At 50.8% G+C, this 20,000-nt stretch overlaps 2 protein-coding genes across 4 annotated transcripts in view; both read left to right on the top strand.

The window, feature by feature from the left end:
- Positions 1-15,673, top strand: part of lrp6 (low density lipoprotein receptor-related protein 6) — a 39,847-nt gene extending 24,174 nt beyond the window's left edge. Inside the window, exons 8-23 of one of the 2 annotated variants that reach the window (XM_074697869.1) lie at positions 1,342-1,558; positions 1,630-1,919; positions 2,425-2,651; positions 2,737-2,921; positions 3,029-3,355; positions 4,860-5,062; positions 5,141-5,352; positions 6,765-6,955; positions 9,539-9,748; positions 9,824-9,949; positions 10,026-10,262; positions 10,347-10,457; positions 10,604-10,834; positions 10,983-11,119; positions 11,937-12,034; positions 13,444-15,673. In XM_074697869.1, coding sequence (XP_074553970.1) covers positions 1,342-1,558; positions 1,630-1,919; positions 2,425-2,651; positions 2,737-2,921; positions 3,029-3,355; positions 4,860-5,062; positions 5,141-5,352; positions 6,765-6,955; positions 9,539-9,748; positions 9,824-9,949; positions 10,026-10,262; positions 10,347-10,457; positions 10,604-10,834; positions 10,983-11,119; positions 11,937-12,034; positions 13,444-13,738 — 3,297 coding nt within the window. In that variant the 3' untranslated portion in view covers positions 13,739-15,673. Of the gene's footprint in view, positions 1-1,341; positions 1,559-1,629; positions 1,920-2,424; positions 2,652-2,736; positions 2,922-3,028; positions 3,356-4,859; positions 5,063-5,140; positions 5,353-6,764; positions 6,956-9,538; positions 9,749-9,823; positions 9,950-10,025; positions 10,263-10,346; positions 10,458-10,603; positions 10,835-10,982; positions 11,120-11,936; positions 12,035-13,437 lie in introns of both variants that reach the window. The other variant, XM_074697868.1, reaches the window with a different exon arrangement.
- A 2,650-nt stretch (positions 15,674-18,323) lies between these two features.
- The window catches only part of tbk1 (TANK-binding kinase 1), a 13,085-nt gene continuing 11,408 nt past the window's right edge, over positions 18,324-20,000 (top strand). Inside the window, exons 1-2 of one of the 2 annotated variants that reach the window (XM_074698448.1) lie at positions 18,324-18,397; positions 19,509-19,615. In XM_074698448.1, coding sequence (XP_074554549.1) covers positions 19,529-19,615 — 87 coding nt within the window. In that variant the 5' untranslated portion in view covers positions 18,324-18,397; positions 19,509-19,528. Of the gene's footprint in view, positions 18,398-18,446; positions 18,470-19,508; positions 19,616-20,000 lie in introns of those variants that run through there. The other variant, XM_074698450.1, reaches the window with a different exon arrangement.

The raw sequence follows: 20,000 nt of genomic DNA, 5'->3' as shown, positions 1-20,000 counted from the left end.
CTTTGTGCAGCAGAACTTTGTAGTCAGCTTCACAGTTTTTCCCTCGTGCTCGTCTCGCTGTTTAAACTCGGTTCCAGGTTTTGTGGCGCGCGTCCTGAGCTGTCTCAGTTCTGGGTTTAGAAAAACCCGTGAGCTTCTGGGAGGAAGTGAGATGTCAAAGTTTGAGCGGAGAAGAAGAAGAGGAAGAGGAGGAAATGTGGCGGCCATATGCTGCCGCTGTTTGTTTGCTCCGGCTGTTGCTTCTAATTAGCGCCGCTGCGATGTGCTGCCAGGTCGCCTGAGCTCCTCTGAGCACGCTCAGTAGAGAGAAACACAATGTGTGCCCAGCCCCCATCTGTCCAGCCGCCGGGTATGATGGGAAAAGAGGCCGTTTGAGAGTGTTTAATGTTTGTGAATATTTAAAGTGGATCTGTATCCTGGGTTGACTCGGCTCATGGGGCTTTCTGTGTGTTTGAGGTTTTTATGAGATTTAGTTTCAGGATTGTTTGCTCTCACGTTTCACTCTGTTTTTTTCTGTCCACCAGTTTGAGCTCAGTGTTTCTGTCAGAGCTGCTAACCATCGTTAGCCGTCAGCCCAACGCAACGCGACCCATCACAGGGTTCGCCAAGTTACAGGTCGAGACACTTCAACACCGACAGGAAAGAAATTTAAGAATGAGATGAATTGGTAAAAGAAAAATCAGATGGAGTTTGGTGGAAAGATCTGAGTTTTTCTCTGATGAAAACGATTTCTGTGATTAATGTTGTAGTGATGGTGGACACTGGAGCCTAACTGTCAGACAGAAAAAGGACAGAAGAGCAGAAGAAAGAGAGACAGGAGAGAAATAGAGCACAAGCTAAAGGCTAACACACAGGCTAAATGCCAAGACATGAGCTAAAGGCTAAAAAATGAGCTAAAGCCTAAAACATGAGCTGAAGGCTAAAACATGAGCTAAAGGCTAAAAAATGAGCTAAAGGCTAAAAAATGAGCTAAAGGCTACAACATGAGCTAAAGGCTACAACATGAGCTAAAGGCTAAAAAATGAGCTAAAGGCTACAACATGAGCTCAAGGAGCAGAAATATTCCTGCTCCTGTTATTAAAGAGCGGTGTCCTGGTTAAAGGGACTGAAGTGGTCCTCTTCAGAGAGGATGGGGTCTTTCTGTGAGCCCCCGTTTAAGGTGGAGACCATGAGGTTGGTGTCAGACCAGGAAACAAACGCTCGTTCCTGAAAAACAGACTGTTCAGATTTTTCTCTGGTTTAATTTCTGCCTAGCGCAGATTTTTCAAGCTTCTGTTAAAACCCATCCTGCAGAGGCCCCTGGATTCCTCCCTGTGTAACCCCGTGTGTGTCCTCTTCCAGGTGATGAACATGGACGGGACGGGGCGACGGGTGCTGGTGGAGGACAAACTTCCTCACATCTTCGGCTTCACTCTGCTGGGGGACTTCATCTACTGGACGGACTGGCAGCGCCGCAGCATCGAGCGCGTCCACAAACGCACCGCAGAGCGAGAGTTCATCATCGACCAGCTGCCAGACCTCATGGGACTCAAAGCCACATACGTGCACCGCGCCACAGGTGAGTCCAGACTCCTGAAGACCCCACAGAGAAATCTGGGCCGTGCCTCACTTCCTGTCCCCGTCACTCAGGTACAAACCCGTGTGCGGAGAGTAACGGCGGCTGCAGCCACCTCTGCCTCTACAAGCCGCAGGGCGTGCAGTGCGGATGTCCCATTGGCCTCGAACTCATCGCAGACATGAGGACGTGCATCGTCCCCGAAGCCTTCCTCCTCTTCTCCCGCCACACCGACATCCGACGCATCTCCCTGGAAACCAACAACAACAACGTGGCCATCCCGCTGACCGGCGTCAAGGAGGCGTCAGCGCTCGACTTCGACGTCACCGACAACAGGATCTACTGGACAGACATCACGCTGAAGGTGAGGAGGAGGAGGAGGAGAAGGAGGAGGAGCCACACGCAACTCCCCCGCTGCTGGCTGCTCCCCATGTTGTTTTCTCCTCCTCCACCTGTCCGTGTTTTCTTCACCTCCTCCTCTCCTCTCCTGTCTCCTCCTTTCCTAACCTTGTTGTTGTCTCCTTCTCTCCTCTCCTTGTTGTTGTCTCCTCCTCTCCTCTCCTTGTTGTTGTCTCCTCCTCTCCTCTCCTTGTTGTTGTCTCCTCCTCTCCTCTCCTTGTTGTTGTCTCCTCCTCTCCTCTCCTTGTTGTTGTCTCCTCCTCTCCTCTCCTCATTTGTTTGTTGTTCTGTTTTTCTGATGTTGGGTTTTCCTTCTGTGATCTGACCCTTTGTGGATCTGATCCTTTGTGGATCTGACCCTTTGTGGATCTGATCCTTTGTGGATCTGATCCCTTGTGGATCTGATCCTTTGTGGATCTGATCCTTTGTGGATCTGACCCTTGAACCTTGTCTTCCCGCCCCCCCTGCAGACCATCAGCCGGGCCTTCATGAATGGCAGCGCTCTGGAGCACGTGGTGGAGTTTGGTCTGGACTACCCTGAGGGGATGGCGGTGGACTGGTTGGGGAAGAACCTGTACTGGGCCGACACGGGGACCAACCGCATCGAGGTGGCCAAACTGGACGGGCAGCATCGCCAGGTCCTGGTGTGGAAGGACCTGGACAGTCCTCGAGCTCTGGCTCTGGATCCAGCTGAGGGGTGAGGATTCAGAGAAACCACAGAAGACGACCCGGATCAGAGAGGTCCACTTCCTGACCCTGACTCCCTCTGTTTGATGTTTCAGGTACATGTACTGGACCGAGTGGGGCGGCAAGCCCAAGATCGACCGAGCGGCCATGGACGGGACGGGGAGGATCACGCTGGTGGCCGACGTGGGCCGAGCTAACGGGCTGACCATCGACTACGCAGAGAGACGTCTGTACTGGACCGACCTGGACACGACTCTGATCGAGTCGTCCAACATGCTGGGTGAGGAGACCAGGGACAGACTCCTCCCCCGGGGTCTGCTTCCTCCTAACGTTTCCCTTTCATCCAGAAGACCTCTCAGAAACGGTTTGACCCTTTTCCTCCTCCAGGTCTGGACCGGGAGGTGATAGCTGACGACCTGCCTCACCCGTTCGGCCTCACCCAGTATCAGGACTACATCTACTGGACGGACTGGAGCCAGCGCAGCATCGAGCGCGCCAACAAGACCAGCGGGCAGAACCGGACGCTGATCCAGGGCCACCTGGACTACGTCATGGACATCCTGGTGTTCCACTCGTCGCGTCAGGGCGGCTGGAACGCCTGCGCCTCCACCAACGGCCACTGCTCCCACCTCTGCCTCGCCGTTCCCGTCAGCAGCTTCGTGTGTGGATGCCCCGCCCACTTTTCCCTCAACTACGACAACAAGACGTGCAGCGGTGAGAAACGATCTGCTCCTCTGACGTCTTATTTCCTCCCCTCAGTCCTGACCCCTCAGTCCTGACCCCTCAGTCCTGACCCCTCAGTCCTGATCCCTCAGTCCTGATCCCGTACCGTCCTGACCCCTCAGTCCTGACCCCTCAGTCCTGACCCCTCAGTCCTGACCCCTCAGTCCTGACCCCTCAGTCCTGATCCCTTACCGTCCTGACCCCTCAGTCCTGACCCCTCAGTCCTGACCCCTCAGTCCTGATCCCTTACCGTCCTGACCCCTCAGTCCTGACCCCTCAGTCCTGACCCCTCAGTCCTGACCCCGTACCGTCCTGACCCCTCAGTCCTGACCCCTCAGTCCTGACCCCTCAGTCCTGACCCCTCAGTCCTGATCCCGTACCGTCCTGACCCCGTACCATCCTGATCCCGTACTGTCCTGATCCCGTATTGTCCTGATCCTGTACCGTCCTGATCCCGTACTGTCCTGATCCCGTATTGTCCTGATCCTGTACCGTCCTGATCCCGTACTGTCCTGATCCCGTACCGTCCTGACCCCGTACCATCCTGACCCCGTACCATCCTGACCCCGTACCGTCCTGACCCCTCAGTCCTGACCCCTCAGTCCTGATCCTGTACCGTCCTGATCCCGTACCATCCTGATCCTGTACTGTCCTGACCCCGTACCGTCCTGATCCCGTACCGTCCTGATCCCGTACCGTCCTGATCCCGTACCCTCCTGATCCCGTACCGTCCTGATCCCGTACCGTCCTGATCCCGTACCCTCCTGATCCCGTACTGTCCTGATCCTGTACCGTCCTGACCCCGTACCGTCCTGACCCCGTACCATCCTGACCCTGTACCGTCCTGACCCCTCAGTCCTGATCTCGTACCCTCCTGATCCTGTACCGTCCTGATCCCGTACCATCCTGATCCCGTACCATCCTGATCCCGTACCGTCCTGACCCCTTACCATCCTGATCCCGTACCGTCCTGATCCCGTACCGTCCTGATCCCGTACCATCCTGATCCCGTACCGTCCTGACCCCTTACCATCCTGATCCCGTACCATCCTGACCCCTCAGTCCTGACCCCGTACCGTCCTGACCCCGTACCATCCTGACCCCTCAGTCCTGACCCCTCAGTCCTGATCCCGTACCGTCCTGATCCCGTACCCTCCTGATCCCGTACCATCCTGACCCCGTACCGTCCTGACCCCTCAGTCCTGACCCCTCAGTCCTGATCCTGTACCATCCTGACCCCGTACCGTCCTGATCCCGTACCCTCCTGATCCCGTACGGTCCTGATCCCATACCCTCCTGACCCTGTACCGTCCTGATCATGATCCGTCCTGACCCCGTACCGTCCTGACCCCTCAGTCCTGATCCCGTACCGCCCTGATCCCGTACCGTCCTGATCCCGTACCCTCCTGATCCCGTACCGTCCTGACCCTGTACCATCCTGATCCTGTACCGTCCCAACGTGACGTGCTTTAACGTGTTCTCCTTTTCCTCGCAGCCCCGACCTCCTTCCTCCTCTTCAGTCAGAAGACGGCGATCAATCGGATGGTGATCGACGAGCAGCAGAGCCCGGACATCATCCTGCCCATCCACAGCCTGAGGAACGTCCGCGCCATCGACTACGACCCGCTGGACAAACACCTGTACTGGATCGACTCCAAGCAGAACGTCATCCGCCGAGCGCAGGAGGACGGCAACCAGGTGAGGACACTACAGACCGGCTCCCTGCTCTGGAAGTTTCTAAATTAAAGCCCTGACTGACGTCTTCCATCCCCGCAGAGCATGACGGTGGTGTCGAGCTCGATGGGCGGAGCCAGCCAGGGCCTGCAACTGTACGACCTGAGCATCGACATCTACAGCCGCTTCATCTACTGGACCAGCGAGGTCACCAACGTCATCAACGTGACGCGCACGGACGGGAGCAGGGTCGGCGTGGTGCTGAGAGGGGAGCACGACAAACCCAGAGCCATCGTGGTCAACCCGGAGAGAGGGTCAGTGCGGTCACATGATCAGCAGTTTGATTCATAGAAAAGAGATGGTCACGTGTTGGGAGCACAAACGAAATCGCTCGAGGGAATTAAAGAGGAAGTCTTTAGCGAAATTTGAAGCTCAGTGATTGGACGTCTCCCTGAAATGCACCCTGGGATTGGTAGTTCCTCTCAGGCTCCGTCCTGGTATGTTGCTTCAGAGGCTTTCTGTGTGGTCGGCCTCGTCAGGACGCCACCATCACCAGTCGGTGAAATCAGTCAGTTTTAAAGTAAAGTTTGGAATAAAAATAGGAAAAGTGATTCTGCTCGTTATCGTTATCGTGTGAGATTATCTGGATTAGATCTGAAGACGGGGTCGGTCATAGAGCAGGATGCTTTAACTCACCAACACATGAACAGAGATGCAGCAATCCAGTCTCTTCATCTCCAGCCTTTATTCTGCCCCCTGCTGGTTGGTTTGGGAGCCTGCCATCAGGGTCCAGTCTGAGCCAGATCTGGTCCTTGATTCAGATGCTAGAATATTCTTCATGCTCCAGGTGTGAGCAGAGGTGTCTGGAAGCTGCTCTCAGGTGTGTCTCTGACCAACAGGCGTTAACGAGGGGTCACCCATCGCCAGGCAGTCATCGGCTCTCGCTGTCATTTGCTGCACGTCGCTCGTTTGGTGCACGTCGCTCGTTTGGTGCACGTCGCTCGTTTGGTGCACGTCACTCGTTTGGTGCACGTCACTCATTTGGTGCACGTCACTCATTTGGTGCAGTGACTGCTCATCAGCTCCACACAGAGATCTCCCTCTGAGGAAAGTGTCTCCCTCTGAGGAAGGTGTCTCCCTCTGAGGAAAGTGTCTCCCTCTGAGGAAAGTGTCTCCCTCTGAGAAAAGTGTCTCCCTCTGAGGAAAGTGTCTCCCTCTGAGGAAAGTGTCTCCCTCTGAGGAAAGTGTCTCCCTCTGAGGAAAGTGTCTCCCTCTGAGGAAAGTGTCTCCCTCTGAGGACGGTGTCTCCCTCTGAGGAAAGTGTCTCCCTCTGAGGAAGGTGTCTCCCTCTGAGGACGGTGTCTCCCTCTGAGGAAAGTGTCTCCCTCTGAGGAAGGCGTCTCCCTCTGAGGACGGTGTCTCCCTCTGAGGAAAGTGTCTCCCTCTGCGGAAAGTGTCTCCCTCTGAGGAAGGCGTCTCCCTCTGAGGACGGTGTCTCCCTCTGAGGAAAGTGTCTCCCTCTGAGGAAGGCGTCTCCCTCTGAGGACGGTGTCTCCCTCTGAGGAAGGTGTCTCCCTCTGAGGAAAGTGTCTCCCTCTGAGGACGGTGTCTCCCTCTGAGGAAAGCGTCTCCCTCTGAGGAAGGTGTCTCCCTCTGAGGAAAGTGTCTCCCTCTGAGGAAAGTGTCTCCCTCTGAGGACGGTGTCTCCCTCTGCGCTGTCTTGCAGGTACATGTACTTCACCAATCTCCTGGAGCGCTCGCCAAAGATCGAGCGGGCGGCGCTGGACGGCACGGAGCGCGAGGTCCTGTTCTTCAGTAACCTGGGGAAACCCGTGGCTCTGGCCATCGATAACGAGGTGGGGAAGCTGTTTTGGGTGGACTCGGACCTGAGACGCATCGAGAGCAGCGACCTGTCAGGTGAGTGTGAGGGGGCGGGTTAAGACCAGGCCCTGGGTGGTCCTGGACCTGGGGGGGCTGAGGGCTCCTGCTTGTTCCTGCTCATGTACGCTCTTTGGCCTCAGTCCCAGCTCTGTGCTCAAACTGCAGGGGGCGCTCACAGCGCCTCCTCCTGTCTGGGTCCCATGGAGGCGTTACCGTGGAGACAGAGCCTGGATCCAGTTTCAGACTTCTAAAGACCCCATTAGTGGAACGCCAGAAAACTTCATCTGAGTCATGTGACCATACTGTGTGTGTGTGTGTGTGTGTGTGTGTGTGTGTGTGTGTGTGTGTGTGTGTGTGTGTGTGTGTGTGTGTGTGTGTGTCCGTGTGTCTGTGTGTGTGTGTGTGTGTGTGTGTGTGTGTGTGTGTGTGTGTGTGTATGTGTGTGTGTGTGTGTGTGTGTGTGTGTCAGTGTGTGTCAGTGTGTGTGTGGTAATAGTGAGTGAACGTGTAAACAGCAGACTCCAGACTCCTCTTTAGGATCCTTTTTTTTCTGGACTCCTCTTTAGGATCCTTTTTTCTGGACTCCTCTTTAGGATCCTTTTTTCTGGACTCCTCTTAAGGATCCTTTTTTCTGGACCCCTCTTTAGGATCCTTTTTTTTCTGGACTTTTCTTTAGGATCCTTTTTTTTCTGGACTCCTCTTCAAGGATCCTTTTTTTCCTTGAAAGTTGGCCTTGGCTGCGGGCCTGGAGCTCAGCACATTCCTGTGATTCTCCGGAGCCCCACGCAGGCCGACAGGAATGTAAACCATCTGTGAGTCGGGCCGGGTCACCCTGAGTCCTGGTCTCTGAGATCCTGTACTATGAACAGAGCAGAGTCCCTAAAGTGGGGCGTGCTGGTCCTTCAGACCCTCAGGACTGAGGAGCTGGATCCTTCTGAGCAGGAAAACCCTGAACAGACCGTCTGTGGTGGATGGCTGAGTTCAAAATGCAGAGGCTGCTGGCGCCCCCGTCTGGCCAAGTAGTCTAACAACACCTGACTCACTGAGAGCAGATCACCGACTGTAGATCTGGATTTTGTTTTTCTTCTGTTAGCATCCAGAGTTTTCTGTTTTTTCTCTGAGTCTGAAACATTTACCATCAGCTCTGAGCAGGCGATGGTCTTTATGGTTTTTACCTCGACCGGGTTCAGGTCCAGACAGAACTTTAGTGCCGTAAAGGTTCTCCCTGTAACTCTTAACGTTTGTTTAAAGAAACTAGAAACTCGAGCCGATTTCTCTGGGATAAAGATGTAAGTGTGTGTTTATAAATACTTTATTATGTTATTTATTATTATAAGCTCAGAGCTGTGGGACAGTTTACGAACATGAGCATCTGATTATATCTGGAAATATCAGAAAGGATTTATTTCCCCTGGTACCTGGGGTCAGATAGTTCCTGGTTCTGGTTATTAGTAGTTCAGCTTCTTTTGTAAAAGTTGTTCAGTGATTAATTTAAAGAGGAGGTGTTCTGCTTTCAGACGTTTCAAACATGTTTCCAGATATTCGGACTGAGCATGTGCAGATTTTCAGGTCGCTGTGTCAGCATGTCGCAGAAACCCTTAATGAAAACAGGCCCCAACAAAAACATCGTAATGAGTCATCACAGAAAGACCAAAACGCTCTACGATACAGAGGGACGGCCTCAAACACCAAGGTCACACATCGCTCCGCCCCCAGCAGACCTCAGGGGGGCGCTACAGCAGTTCAGACCGAGCGGGTCAAACCGAGCGGTTCAGACCGAGCGGTTCAGACCGAGCGGGTCAGACCGAGCGGGTCAGACCGAGGGGTTCAGACCGAGCGGGTCAGACCGAGCGGGTCAGACCGAGCGGGTCAGACCAAGCGGGTCAGACCGAGCGGATCAGACCGAGGCTGAAAAGGGTTTTTCTAAAGCACCAGAGAGAAAAACTTTTTTGTTTTAACCGTAAATCATTTAAAGCTGCTACGGCGGCACCGGACAGACAGAAAAGTCCTCCCTCTGTAAAAAGCACCTGATCCTGTCTTTAAGGACTCAGAGAGACCACTTCCAGGTTTTACAAGCTGCTTCATGTCCTCCTTTAAAAAAGTAAAAAACCTCCTCTTTAAAGACTTCAACCTGAATGTGTTACCCTCTTTAAAAAGCACCACGCCCCTCTTTAAAAAGCACCACGCCCCTCTTTAAAATGCACCAGGCCCCTCTTTAAAAAGCACAACGCCCCTCTTTAAAAATCACCACGCCCCTCTTTAAAAAGCACCACGCCCCTCTTTAAAAAGCACCACGCCCCTCTTTAAAAAGCACCAAGCCCCTCTTTAAAAAGCACCACGCCTCTCTTTAAAAGGACAACGCCCCTCTTTAAGTTTTTCAAACAAACCTGAAATCCATGGTCCTGTGAGAAGCTGCAGACTGTGACCTGAGTGTTTTCAGCTGCCATGTTGACGTGTTGCTGACCTGGGTGTGTCCCTGTCCCCTCCTCCCGCCCCTCCTCCTGCTCCTCCTCCTGCCTCACCCCTCAGTTTCTCACCCGTTCAGTTCCCTCTCCTCCTGAAGTTTTTGTCCCTACAACCTTGTTTTTGTTTCTCCCCCTCGGTGCTTTTTTAACCCAGGAGCCAATCGGATCGTGATCGCCGACTCAAACATCCTGCAGCCGGTGGGTCTGACCGTGTTCGGGGACCACCTGTACTGGATCGACAAGCAGCAGCAGATGATCGAACGCATCGACAAGACCACCAGGGAGGGGCGCACCAAGATCCAGGCGCGCATCGCTTACCTGAGCGACATCCACGCCGTGCACGAGCTGGACATGAGGGACTACAGTGAGTCTGAGTTTTAGACGGACCACAGAGACCGCGTCCTTCTCCAGGACTCACCTGTTCCCGCCCTCTCTGCAGGTAAACACCCGTGTACGTGGGACAACGGCGGCTGCTCCCACATCTGCATCGTGAAAGGCGACGGGACGACGCGCTGCTCCTGCCCGGTCCACCTGGTGCTGCTGCAGGACGAGCTCTCCTGTGGAGGTGAGACCTGGTCCACAGAGTCCAGCTCCTCTTTGAGCAGATCCCAGTCTCACCCTGTCCCCCTCCCTCCCCCCAGAGCCCCCCACCTGCTCCCCCGAACAGTTCTCCTGCACGTCGGGGGAGGTGGACTGCATCCCCCAGGCGTGGCGCTGCGACGGCTACCCCGAGTGCGACGACAGCAGCGACGAGGAGGACTGTCCCGTGTGCTCCGAGTCCGAGTTCCAGTGCGACAGCCGGCAGTGCATCGACCTGAGCCTGCGCTGCAACGGCGAGGTCAACTGCCAGGACCGCTCGGACGAGAACAAGTGTGAAGGTGAGCCCCGCCACCAGGGCGAGGAGGAGGAGGAGGAGCAGGAGGAGCAGCAGGAGGTGTTAACGGTGTGTCTCTCTCCCTCAGTGCGCTGCCCTCCGGACCAGTTCACCTGCTCCAACGGTCAGTGCATCGGGAAACACAAGAAGTGCGACCACAACATGGACTGTGGCGACAACTCCGACGAGCTGGGCTGCTGTGAGTCTGCAGGACCCGCCCCCACCCTGACCCGTCAGGCCCCCACCCTGACCCGTCAGGCCCCCACCCTGACCCGTCAGGCCCCCACCCTGACCCGTCAGGTCCCCTCCCAGTCTGACTCCTCCCTTCTTCTTCTCTGGTTTCAGATCCTACAGAGGAGCCTCCTCAGCCCCCCAACACCACCATCGGCACCATCGTGGGCGTGGTCATGGCGCTGTTCGTAGTGGGGGCGGTGTACTTTGTGTGTCAGCGCGTCCTCTGTCCTCAGATGAAGGACGACGGCGAGACCGTCACCAACGACTTCGTGGTCCACGGGCCGTCCTCGGTGCCGCTGGGATACGTGCCGCACCCCAGCTCGCTATCCAGCTCGCTGCCAGGTGGGAAACCACGCCATCCTCATCAACCGTGTGCCAAACGGGAGTGATGCTGACGTGTGTGTGTGTGTGTGTGTGTGTGTGTGTGTGTGTGTGTGTGTGTGTGTGTGTGTGTGTGTGTGGTTGTGTGTGTGTGTGATTGTCTCCACAGGGATGTCCAGAGGGAAGTCTGTGATTGGCTCCCTCAGCATCATGGGTGGAAGCAGCGGGCCGCCGTACGACCGCGCTCACGTGACGGGAGCGTCGTCCAGCAGCTCGTCCAGCACCAAGGGGACGTACTTCCCCCCGGTGAGAAACACACACGTTAAACACACGTTTAGCACATGTTTAGCATGAGTCAGAGTCAGAGCGGTTTAGACGCCTCTGAGGAGCGGGCGATGAACCCGCCGTCTGACCCTGATGACCTGACCTCGGGCGTCAGCTGAAGATTCAGAAAGGTGAACTTCCTGCTCCTCCTTCAGTCACACGTCCAGAGACCGAGCGCGGACTCTCACTGACCTCCTGAGGGTTTTGGTCCAGGGTCGGCATTACGACCCCACAGATGGTTAGGGGGTATGAAAGTGGGGAGTAACAAAAATGACCCCAGGACAAAAGGAGGGATGAACTGAAGCATTTGTAAAAGGAAAGTGTTTATCAACAAAACAAGGAGGCCAAACCTGAAAACCAGAGAATAAATGAACAAAGTCCAAAAACCTGAGGAAAGGCTGAACCACACTTTCAGCACCACAGTCTTTGTAGACACACGCAGTCAAAGACACACACTGGCCCAGACTGCGGCCTCCCTCCTGCTCTTATACTGCTCCTGCTGATTGTGAAGCAGCTCCAGGTGAGCCCAATCACCTGGAGCTGCAGTGGAGGCCAGGGCTGCACCTGAGGAGGTGAAGAGCAGGAGGGGAAAACACACACACACACACACACACAACACACACACAACACAAAGCCTAAACAGCTGGGGCCGTAACAGTGGGTTTGTCCTGAAGTCTCCAGAGATCAGAGTCCGTTTCTCTGGTTTTTAATCCTCCGTCCAGACGTCTGCTCCACCCTCCCCGAGCGAAGCCTCCAACCAAACGAGCAGAGACTGAGGAGTTTGTGTTTGTCTCCTCAGATCCTGAATCCTCCTCCGTCACCAGCCACGGTCCGCTCCCAGTACACCATGGAGTTCGGTTACTCCTCCAACAGCCCCTCCACCCACAGGTCCTACAGGTACAGGAGGAGTGTGTGTGTGTGTGTGTGTGTGTGTGTGTGTGTGAGTGTGTGGGTCAGTGTGTGTGTGTGTGAGTGTGTGAGTGTGTGTGTGAGTCTGAGTGTGTGTGAGTGTGTGTGTGTGTGAGTGAGTGGGTCAGTGTGTGTGTGTGTGAGTGTGTGTGTGAGTCTGAGTGTGTGTGAGTGTGTGAGTGAGTGTGTGTGTGTGTGAGTGTGTGAGTGAGTGTGTGTGTGTGTGTGTGTGAGTCTGAGTGTGTGAGTGTGTGTGTGAGTCTGAGTGTGTGTGTGTGTGAGTGAGTGAGTGAGTGTGTGAGTGTGTGTCCGTGGTGTGTGTCCGTGGTGTGTGTGAGTGTGAGTGTGTGAGAGTGTGAGACTGTGTGTGTGTGTATGAGTGTGTGTGTGTGAGTGAGTGTGTGTGTGAGTGTGTGAGTGAGTGGGTCAGTGAGTGTGTGTGAGTGTGTGTGTTTGTGTGTGTGTGTGTGAGTGAGTGGGTCAGTGTGTGTGTGTGTGAGTGTGTGTGTGAGTCTGAGTGTGTGTGAGTATGTGAGTGAGTGTGTGTGTGTGTGTGTGTGTGTGTGTGAGTCTGAGTGTGTGAGTGTGTGTGTGAGTCTGAGTGTGTGTGTGTGTGAGTGAGTGAGTGAGTGTGTGAGTGTGTGTCCGTGGTGTGTGTCCGTGGTGTGTGTGAGTGTGAGTGTGTGAGAGTGTGAGACTGTGTGTGTGTGTATGAGTGTGTGTGTGTGAGTGAGTGTGTGTGTGAGTGTGTGAGTGAGTGGGTCAGTGAGTGTGTGTGAGTGTGTGTGTTTGTGTGTGTGTGTGTGAGTGAGTGGGTCAGTGTGTGTGTGTGTGAGTGTGTGTGTGAGTCTGAGTGTGTGTGAGTATGTGAGTGAGTGTGTGTGTGTGTGTGTGTGTGTGTGTGAGTCTGAGTGTGTGAGTGTGTGTGTGAGTCTGAGTGTGTGTGTGTGTGAGTGAGTGAGTGAGTGTGTGAGTGTGTGTCCGTGGTGTGTGTCCGTGGTGTGTGTGAGTGTGAGTGTGTGAGAGTGTGAGACTGTGTGTGTGTGTATGAGTGTGTGTGTGTGAGTGAGTGTGTGTGTGAGTGTGTGAGTGAGTGGGTCAGTGAGTGTGTGTGAGTGTGTGTGTTTGTGTGTGTGTGTGTGAGTGAGTGTGTATCCGTGGTGTGTGTCCGTGGTGTGTGTATTCATGGCGTGTGTTCATGGCGTGTGTTCATGGCGTGTGTTCATGGCGTGTGTTCATGGCGTGTGTTCATGGCGTGTGTTCATGGCGTGTGTTCATGGCGTGTGTCCCAGGCGTGTGTCCGCGGCGTGTGTTCATGGCGTGTGTTCATGGCGTGTGTTCTTGGCGTCCGTGGCGTGTGTCGTCCTCTGATGGCGTGTTTTCTCTCTAAGTTACAGGCCCTACACGTACCGTCACTTCGCCCCTCCCACCACCCCCTGCAGCACCGATGTGTGTGACAGCGACTACACGCCGGGACGCCGGGTGCCGCTCAAGTCCAGCGCCGCCGCCAAGGGCTACACCAGCGACCTCAACTACGACTCGGAGCCTTTCCCGCCACCGCCGACGCCCCGCAGCCAGTACCTGTCGGCGGAGGAGAACTGTGAGAGCTGCCCGCCGTCGCCTTACACCGAACGCAGCTACTCCCACCACCTCTACCCGCCGCCGCCGTCGCCCTGCACGGACTCCTCGTGAGCCAGATCCCCACCACCCCCACCCCGCCTCCGCACAGCTCCGCCCCCTCACTGTAAATAGCAATTGTGCATAGGAGGTGAAAAATGGGAAGGAGAGACTGAGGGAGAGGAGGAGCAGGAGGAGCAGGAGGAGCAGGAGGAGAAAGGAGACAAAGAGAAACAGAGAGCGTTTGTACATTAGAGAGAAAAATCATATTTATATATTTTCTACAGTGTTTACCACGCCACAGAGCTTTCTACCACAAATTTGTACATTTTCTAAGAAGAGGTTTTATGAACTCGTCTCAGATATCAGTTGCCTTAAAGCAGGAGAGGAAGAGGCTGGAAGCACGCCACCATCAGCACGCCATCAGCACGCCACCGTCAGCACGCTCACTTAACTGATGCCAAAAAACCACCACAGCCACAGGACCGGCGGCCATCTTGTCTGTGGTAACCTTGGAAACTGGATGGGCCGTGGCTGGAGGAGGTGTGGGTCTCTGATTGGAGGGCACCTCCTCGTGACGACACGGTGGAGAGGACGGCGCCCGTGTGGATGTGAGTCATGTGATGAGTCATGTGATGAGTCATGTGATGAGTCACGTGATGAGTCACGTGATGAGTCATGAAGCAATAACTGAACGGCACATATTTATTTCCGATCAAGCACCAAACGCTCTGAGCTGCAGGCTGAGCTACGGAGGCCCTGAAGGGACACAAAGAAATTCAGTTCTCTTAAAATCTAAAGACAATCAGATCTCTGGGTGTGATGTCACATCCTGTCCATCCTCACGCCACGCTCTGTAAACGCCATCAGACTCAGTTTGAACAGCGTGGTCATGTGACCCTCTAAAATCGACTTCTTTCCCTCCAAAAAATGGCGTTGTGTGTGTCACTGGGCGCGGTTTACCCCGAGCCCTGCGTTGGCGGTAAAACCAGTCATTTTTAGGTGTGTCCCTCCAGGGCCTCCGTACAAACCATGGTCCAGCTCACCTGGAGGTGACATGACTCACATCCTCCTGGCCGTGATGCTCAGAGAGTTTAAACCAAATCTGGTGTTTGACTTTTTGTTGTTTTGTTGTCGAAGCGCTCGATGCTCGACTGCACGGAGAGAAACGACCCAAAGCTGAACACAGGCTGCGCCATCCGCCATCTTTCCTCTCTGTTTTCATCTCCGTTCTCTCCTGAGGAGCACGCGGCGTCTCCTCCACCAACACGACCTGTGCCTGACCAGTTCCACGTCGTCATCTCTGTTTTTGTTTGGCTGTTTCTTTGACTTTGAGGGAAAAACGCGCAGAGGAAATCAGTGCCCACTAAATGCTCTATAGTATTTTTGTACCACATATTGTGTAGATACGTATTTATAAGCTATATAGAAAATCAGTGTAAATCTATCCATTGAATTCTTGCAGTACTTTTCATTCCGTCTTTTTTTATATTGCCTCATTATATTTTTCTACAGAAAATCACTTCAGACGTACGGAGACAATCTCAGATCAGTCAATCGAAGAACATATCCAGGTGTTTTGTGTCTGTAGAGTCGAGCTTTGAAGGACTGTTGTGCCAAAAGTCTTTTTTTACCACGTGGAGGCAGACGAAGAGCGGGACCAGGGGACGAAGACGAAGCATCCGTTCTGTTGCCTTTAACAAACATCTGTTTTTAACGACTTTATTCTTGTCTCTGTGCTTCTTGTGACGACCAGAAATATATTTTTTAAAGAACTCGAGTCGCATCGTCTCATCGTCGTCGAGGAGAGTGTTATCTCCGTGTCGTCATGATAAAAATGCTCGTGCTTCAGGAGGTCGCGCTGAACAGAGAAACAACACCAGCACCAATCTGACAATCCCAACGCTCCGTGCGGCTCTTCAGCGCGTAAACTCGTCTTTTGGCTTTTAACGTAACTTTTTAAACGTTTCTTATTGTTCTGCTCCCAAAAAACAATTTCAAAGAATCCCATCAACAAAAGAAATAATAATCTGATCAGCTCTGCTGCCCAAGTTTGTGTCTTGGCTCGTAAAATGTTTCCATCATTATTAAAAAAAATAAAAACAGTCATTCGCATGAACCACATCGCCTTTAAGCACAAAACTCTGGTTCAGAGCGATAACCCCGGGGAAAATCAGAATCCTGGTGCAGATGAATTTCCCGTGCATAATTTGTTGATTGGAGACATTATTTTAGATACAAATGCAGCTATTTTTCACTCATGCTAATTGCTAAAGCTAACTGTGTTTCAGTCCTGGTGTTTAGGTCATAATCTTTAGCATGTCAAAACAACTTCCTGCACAAGATTCCCAAAACTTTGCAAAAAACAAAAATGTGCAAAAAAAATGCTGCCTTAAAAAATAGTCCAGCAGAATCATAATTATCCCATCAGTGAGCGTTAGCCACCATGCTAACTTTAGCCACCGTGCTAACTGTAACTGGGAGCTTAATAGTGTAAATATACTGTGGCCTCAGTTTTTGCAGAGAATAAAAATAGAAAATTTCCAATTTAAAGAGAATTTCAAGCAAAAAGCGCAGTTTATCCTGAACCAGCCCACTCGGCCATCTTTTTGGCCCTCTGCTGCCTCCGTACATCCTGGGCCGAGCTCTACCTGTGGTACAATCACTCTGACTCCTGCAGGTGTGTTTCAGAAAAAAGACAAAGCACATCTTCTTGAAACTTGTTGGGAGACGTTCTCATTCTCTAACTGCACTTTACACGACTTTTATTTTTTTAGCTGATTTCTGGTACAAACCGTTGTTTTGTCGTGCAGCTGGAGGAAAGTTGTGTAAAAGAAAAAGTGAACAAACAAAGTAGAGGTTTAGTTTTTAAGGAGTCCAAAAGGCGACTCGGTGAATACGAGACTTCTGCGTTTTATGTTTTCATCCTCTTTCTGGTGTTGGGAAAATAATCACAGCGATCTGTGTCTTTAATCCCGTTTGTCCGCTGGGATTAATCACCTCTACAGGATCTCAAACATGGAGGACAGAAACTAGAAACTGATCTAATGCTTGACACAAACCACACCATGATGTTTGAAATGTTTCTCATTTTTTACAGACCTGATTAAACTTTGGATTTTAGGAAACTAAGGATTTAAAGTGAACCCATAAAGTGTTAATGGGATAAAAAATAAACAGCACACCAAGAACAGAGTAACAGATTTAATGGGCCAGGTACCAACCAGAATTTATTTTATTGACTGTAAATGATGCTGTTATTCTTTTATTTCACTTCTTTGTTGACATTTCTCTGACAGCAAAGGACTGTTTGGCCGAACGTGCTGATCAGGGTCATTTGGTTTAATCTCAGTCCTCTCAGATTCATTTGGAGGGGATAAAACATTATCTGAACAGGAAAATTGAAACGTTGAATCCTCTTTGTGTTAAAGTCTCTGATTCAGACTGAGCTTCGTCTTCTGAGGACGCTCTGTACAGGTTGTGATGAACATGGCTGAAAAAGGTTTAAAGGAAGTAGAAATGTAAAAAGATTGAAAAGGTCGTTCTTTGTTTTTGTTTTTTTGTTTTTTATAAAGAAAAAGCACTTTGGTCTCCAGTTTTTTTTCTCTCTGAGGTTCGACAGAAAAATGAGAAGTTTGTGAGACATTTATCCTTCATCTGTTTTGCTCTCATGGTGCTCTGAGGATGTTTGTGGAGACGACCAACATTTGGTTCATCACGTTTGATTAATTTCCACTAAATGTCTGGTTTTATACGATGACTGCTTTACCTGTAAACAGAGTATCAGATGGACCTGTACAGCCCATCCAGCTGCCACCATAAGCTGTTGTAACTCATGAAATGCTGATTTTTTTCTTTTTGTTTAATATAAAGTGAGTGAACTTTTAAAGCGAGTGTCTGTGCGCTGATTGAGCAGTGGACTGAGGAGTATGATGATTATCAGCAGCGCAGGGCTCCATAAAGACCAACCACACAAGTTTTACAGTTTCAGGATGTGCGTCAAGATTTTATTCTGAAAAACCTCAAAAACCTGAGAGGGAATGATTAATCTCTGCTGAGGTGTGTGTTATTTAAATATTGCATAAGTAGGCGTTATCCACCCCACGTACAGTGGGTTTCTATGGTTTCTATTCACCGTGTGAGACCGCCTCTTCATTTACCGTAATGACGCCCACGAGGAAAAAATGCGCACATTTGACTCGATCGCGAGAAAAAGTCTGCCAGAGCTTCCCAGGGGGAAAATTGTTACAAAATCTGTTTAGTCTGGCTTTTGTGTAGGGTTTTATAACTCTAAAACTTATCTTTATCTGAGTCCTCGCAGTAATTTAATTTAATCTTTGATTATTTATTTCTTTTTTATATTTATGTTTTATTATTGAAACATCTCGGTAGTTTTAGTGCTTTTATTCTTTAATTTTTGTCATAATTTTTTATGTTTTAAGTTAATGTGATGTATTTTAGCCATTAGCAATCAATTGCTTGTTTAATATTTTAGCTAATGTTAGCGTAAGTCCCCACCCTAACATTTCTTCTGCGAATTTTCTGTTCTACATCTTAATTGTATTGTTTCTTTCAATCGCTATTAATCACTTAAACTTATCAGCCGCTTCTCTTATGATAAATACGGTAACCCGCGTTAACGCCCTCTTTCCCACGACCCACATTCTGATTGGTCGGTTTTTTCCACGTGACCTGGAGACAGCGGAAGGAAAGGACTACGCCACAGAGAGAAGGGTGAGGAAATAAACAAAATCAAAATGATTGAATTTAAAGGATAGATAAAGGTCCAGCTCTTTTTACCGTCAGGTGTGTTAGCTCTCTGTGTTATCAACCTGCCGAGGATCATACGGTTAGCTTTTCAGCATCACGCAGTTTCACAGGATCGTGTTGAGTTTCTATGTCAGTGACAGTCAGCGTAATGTCCACAGAAAGTGAAAATAAAGACGTGGAAATGAGTCTCAGTGGCGTTAATCTGAGCGCTGGGCGACGCTTAGAGAGCTGACTGTTCTGTTTCTGCCCTCTCATCTGTTACCGCTGCCTTCACTGTCAGCGGTAACAGCTGAGGAGTTTTACACGTTAAATTCACATTTCCTGTGTTGGAAATGTTGTTGGAAATGTTGTTGGAAATGTTCTTTAGAAAGAGCAGCTTCACCGTCATTAAACAGTCAGGTGTACAATCTGCAGTGTCGTCGTCACGGTCCTGAACATCAGCTGGTTTTTGTTGTTAGAGGCCTGAAAGGGGAATTTCCCAGCGACCGACACAGCGCTGCATCATGACTGCGCGATGACGTCATGAATGTATGGCAGGCGACGTCGATGAATTATAATCAATAAACATATTGATAAATGAAAAGCGCTCAAGGAAACAAGATAAATACTTATATATAATGAGAAACTTTTTTTTTTTAATTTATGGTCATGACGTGGGATTGATAAATTGTATTTTTTTAAATATTGTTGAACATTTCTTTATTTTTTATTTCTGTTTTATTAATGTTTTTATTAATTATTACTGATTGAGCTTGCTGGGCCACTTATCAATAACAAAGGTTTTGTTTTCAGAGACGGGTTAACCGAACCATGTGTCTAAAGAAAGATTTGGGATTTTCACAACAAAAGTTTAATGAAATAATAATATCCAGGTTTTAGCCGTGAGAAATGAATGACTTCCTTCTGATTTCCACATCTGTGAGAAAGGATGTTCAGCCAGCTATTTTTAACAAGGAGAAAGCTTTGCCTCAGTATTCATCAGTTCACTGTGTGGGTCTGTGTCGGGGTTTTGCGTTTTTGCTGTTTTCTGTGTCACTGACGAGTGTTTCCTGCGACTCTGTCCTGGTGCGTTCAGGTTCACTTGCAGCCGTCGGGATGCAGAGCACCACAAACTACCTGTGGCTGATCTCAGACCTGCTGGGTCAGGGGGCCACAGCCAACGTTTACCGTGGCAGACACAAGGTACGAAACACACCTGATGGTCCGGCTCTTTCTAACAGAACTTTGAGTTTGATCCAGATTGTTTTTTACTGGAGGAGCCATAAACAGAGACTCTCGTCCACTGACAGCGTTGATCTTCTGCTGTCTGACGTTTCTGATGTCTGGGTCTGAATTTTGGTTCATCTGAAAATCTTCAGGCTGTAAACTGCAGTGAGGGGGATTTATTTTTATTTTTAACTTTTTTCTCAGACAGTAAAATGGGCAGGATTTAAAATTCTTTTTGTTGTTGTTGTTTTAATAATTAAAATCTTTTTTTTTTTTAACAGATGTTTTCCTTTCCTCTATTTGGCGGTGGTTCTTAGCCTTTTATATATTTCTATATTTTTCCTCACATTTCTCTTTTACT

This window comes from Halichoeres trimaculatus, unplaced genomic scaffold (assembly GCF_033239565.1).
Source record: "Halichoeres trimaculatus isolate MK-OKI-2021-1 unplaced genomic scaffold, fHalTri1.1 fHalTri1_scaffold_21, whole genome shotgun sequence".
In the NCBI taxonomy this organism is placed as follows: Eukaryota; Metazoa; Chordata; class Actinopteri; order Labriformes; family Labridae; genus Halichoeres; species Halichoeres trimaculatus.
Note: the sequence above shows the minus strand (reverse complement) of the source record. Positions and strands in the feature narration are given on the sequence as shown.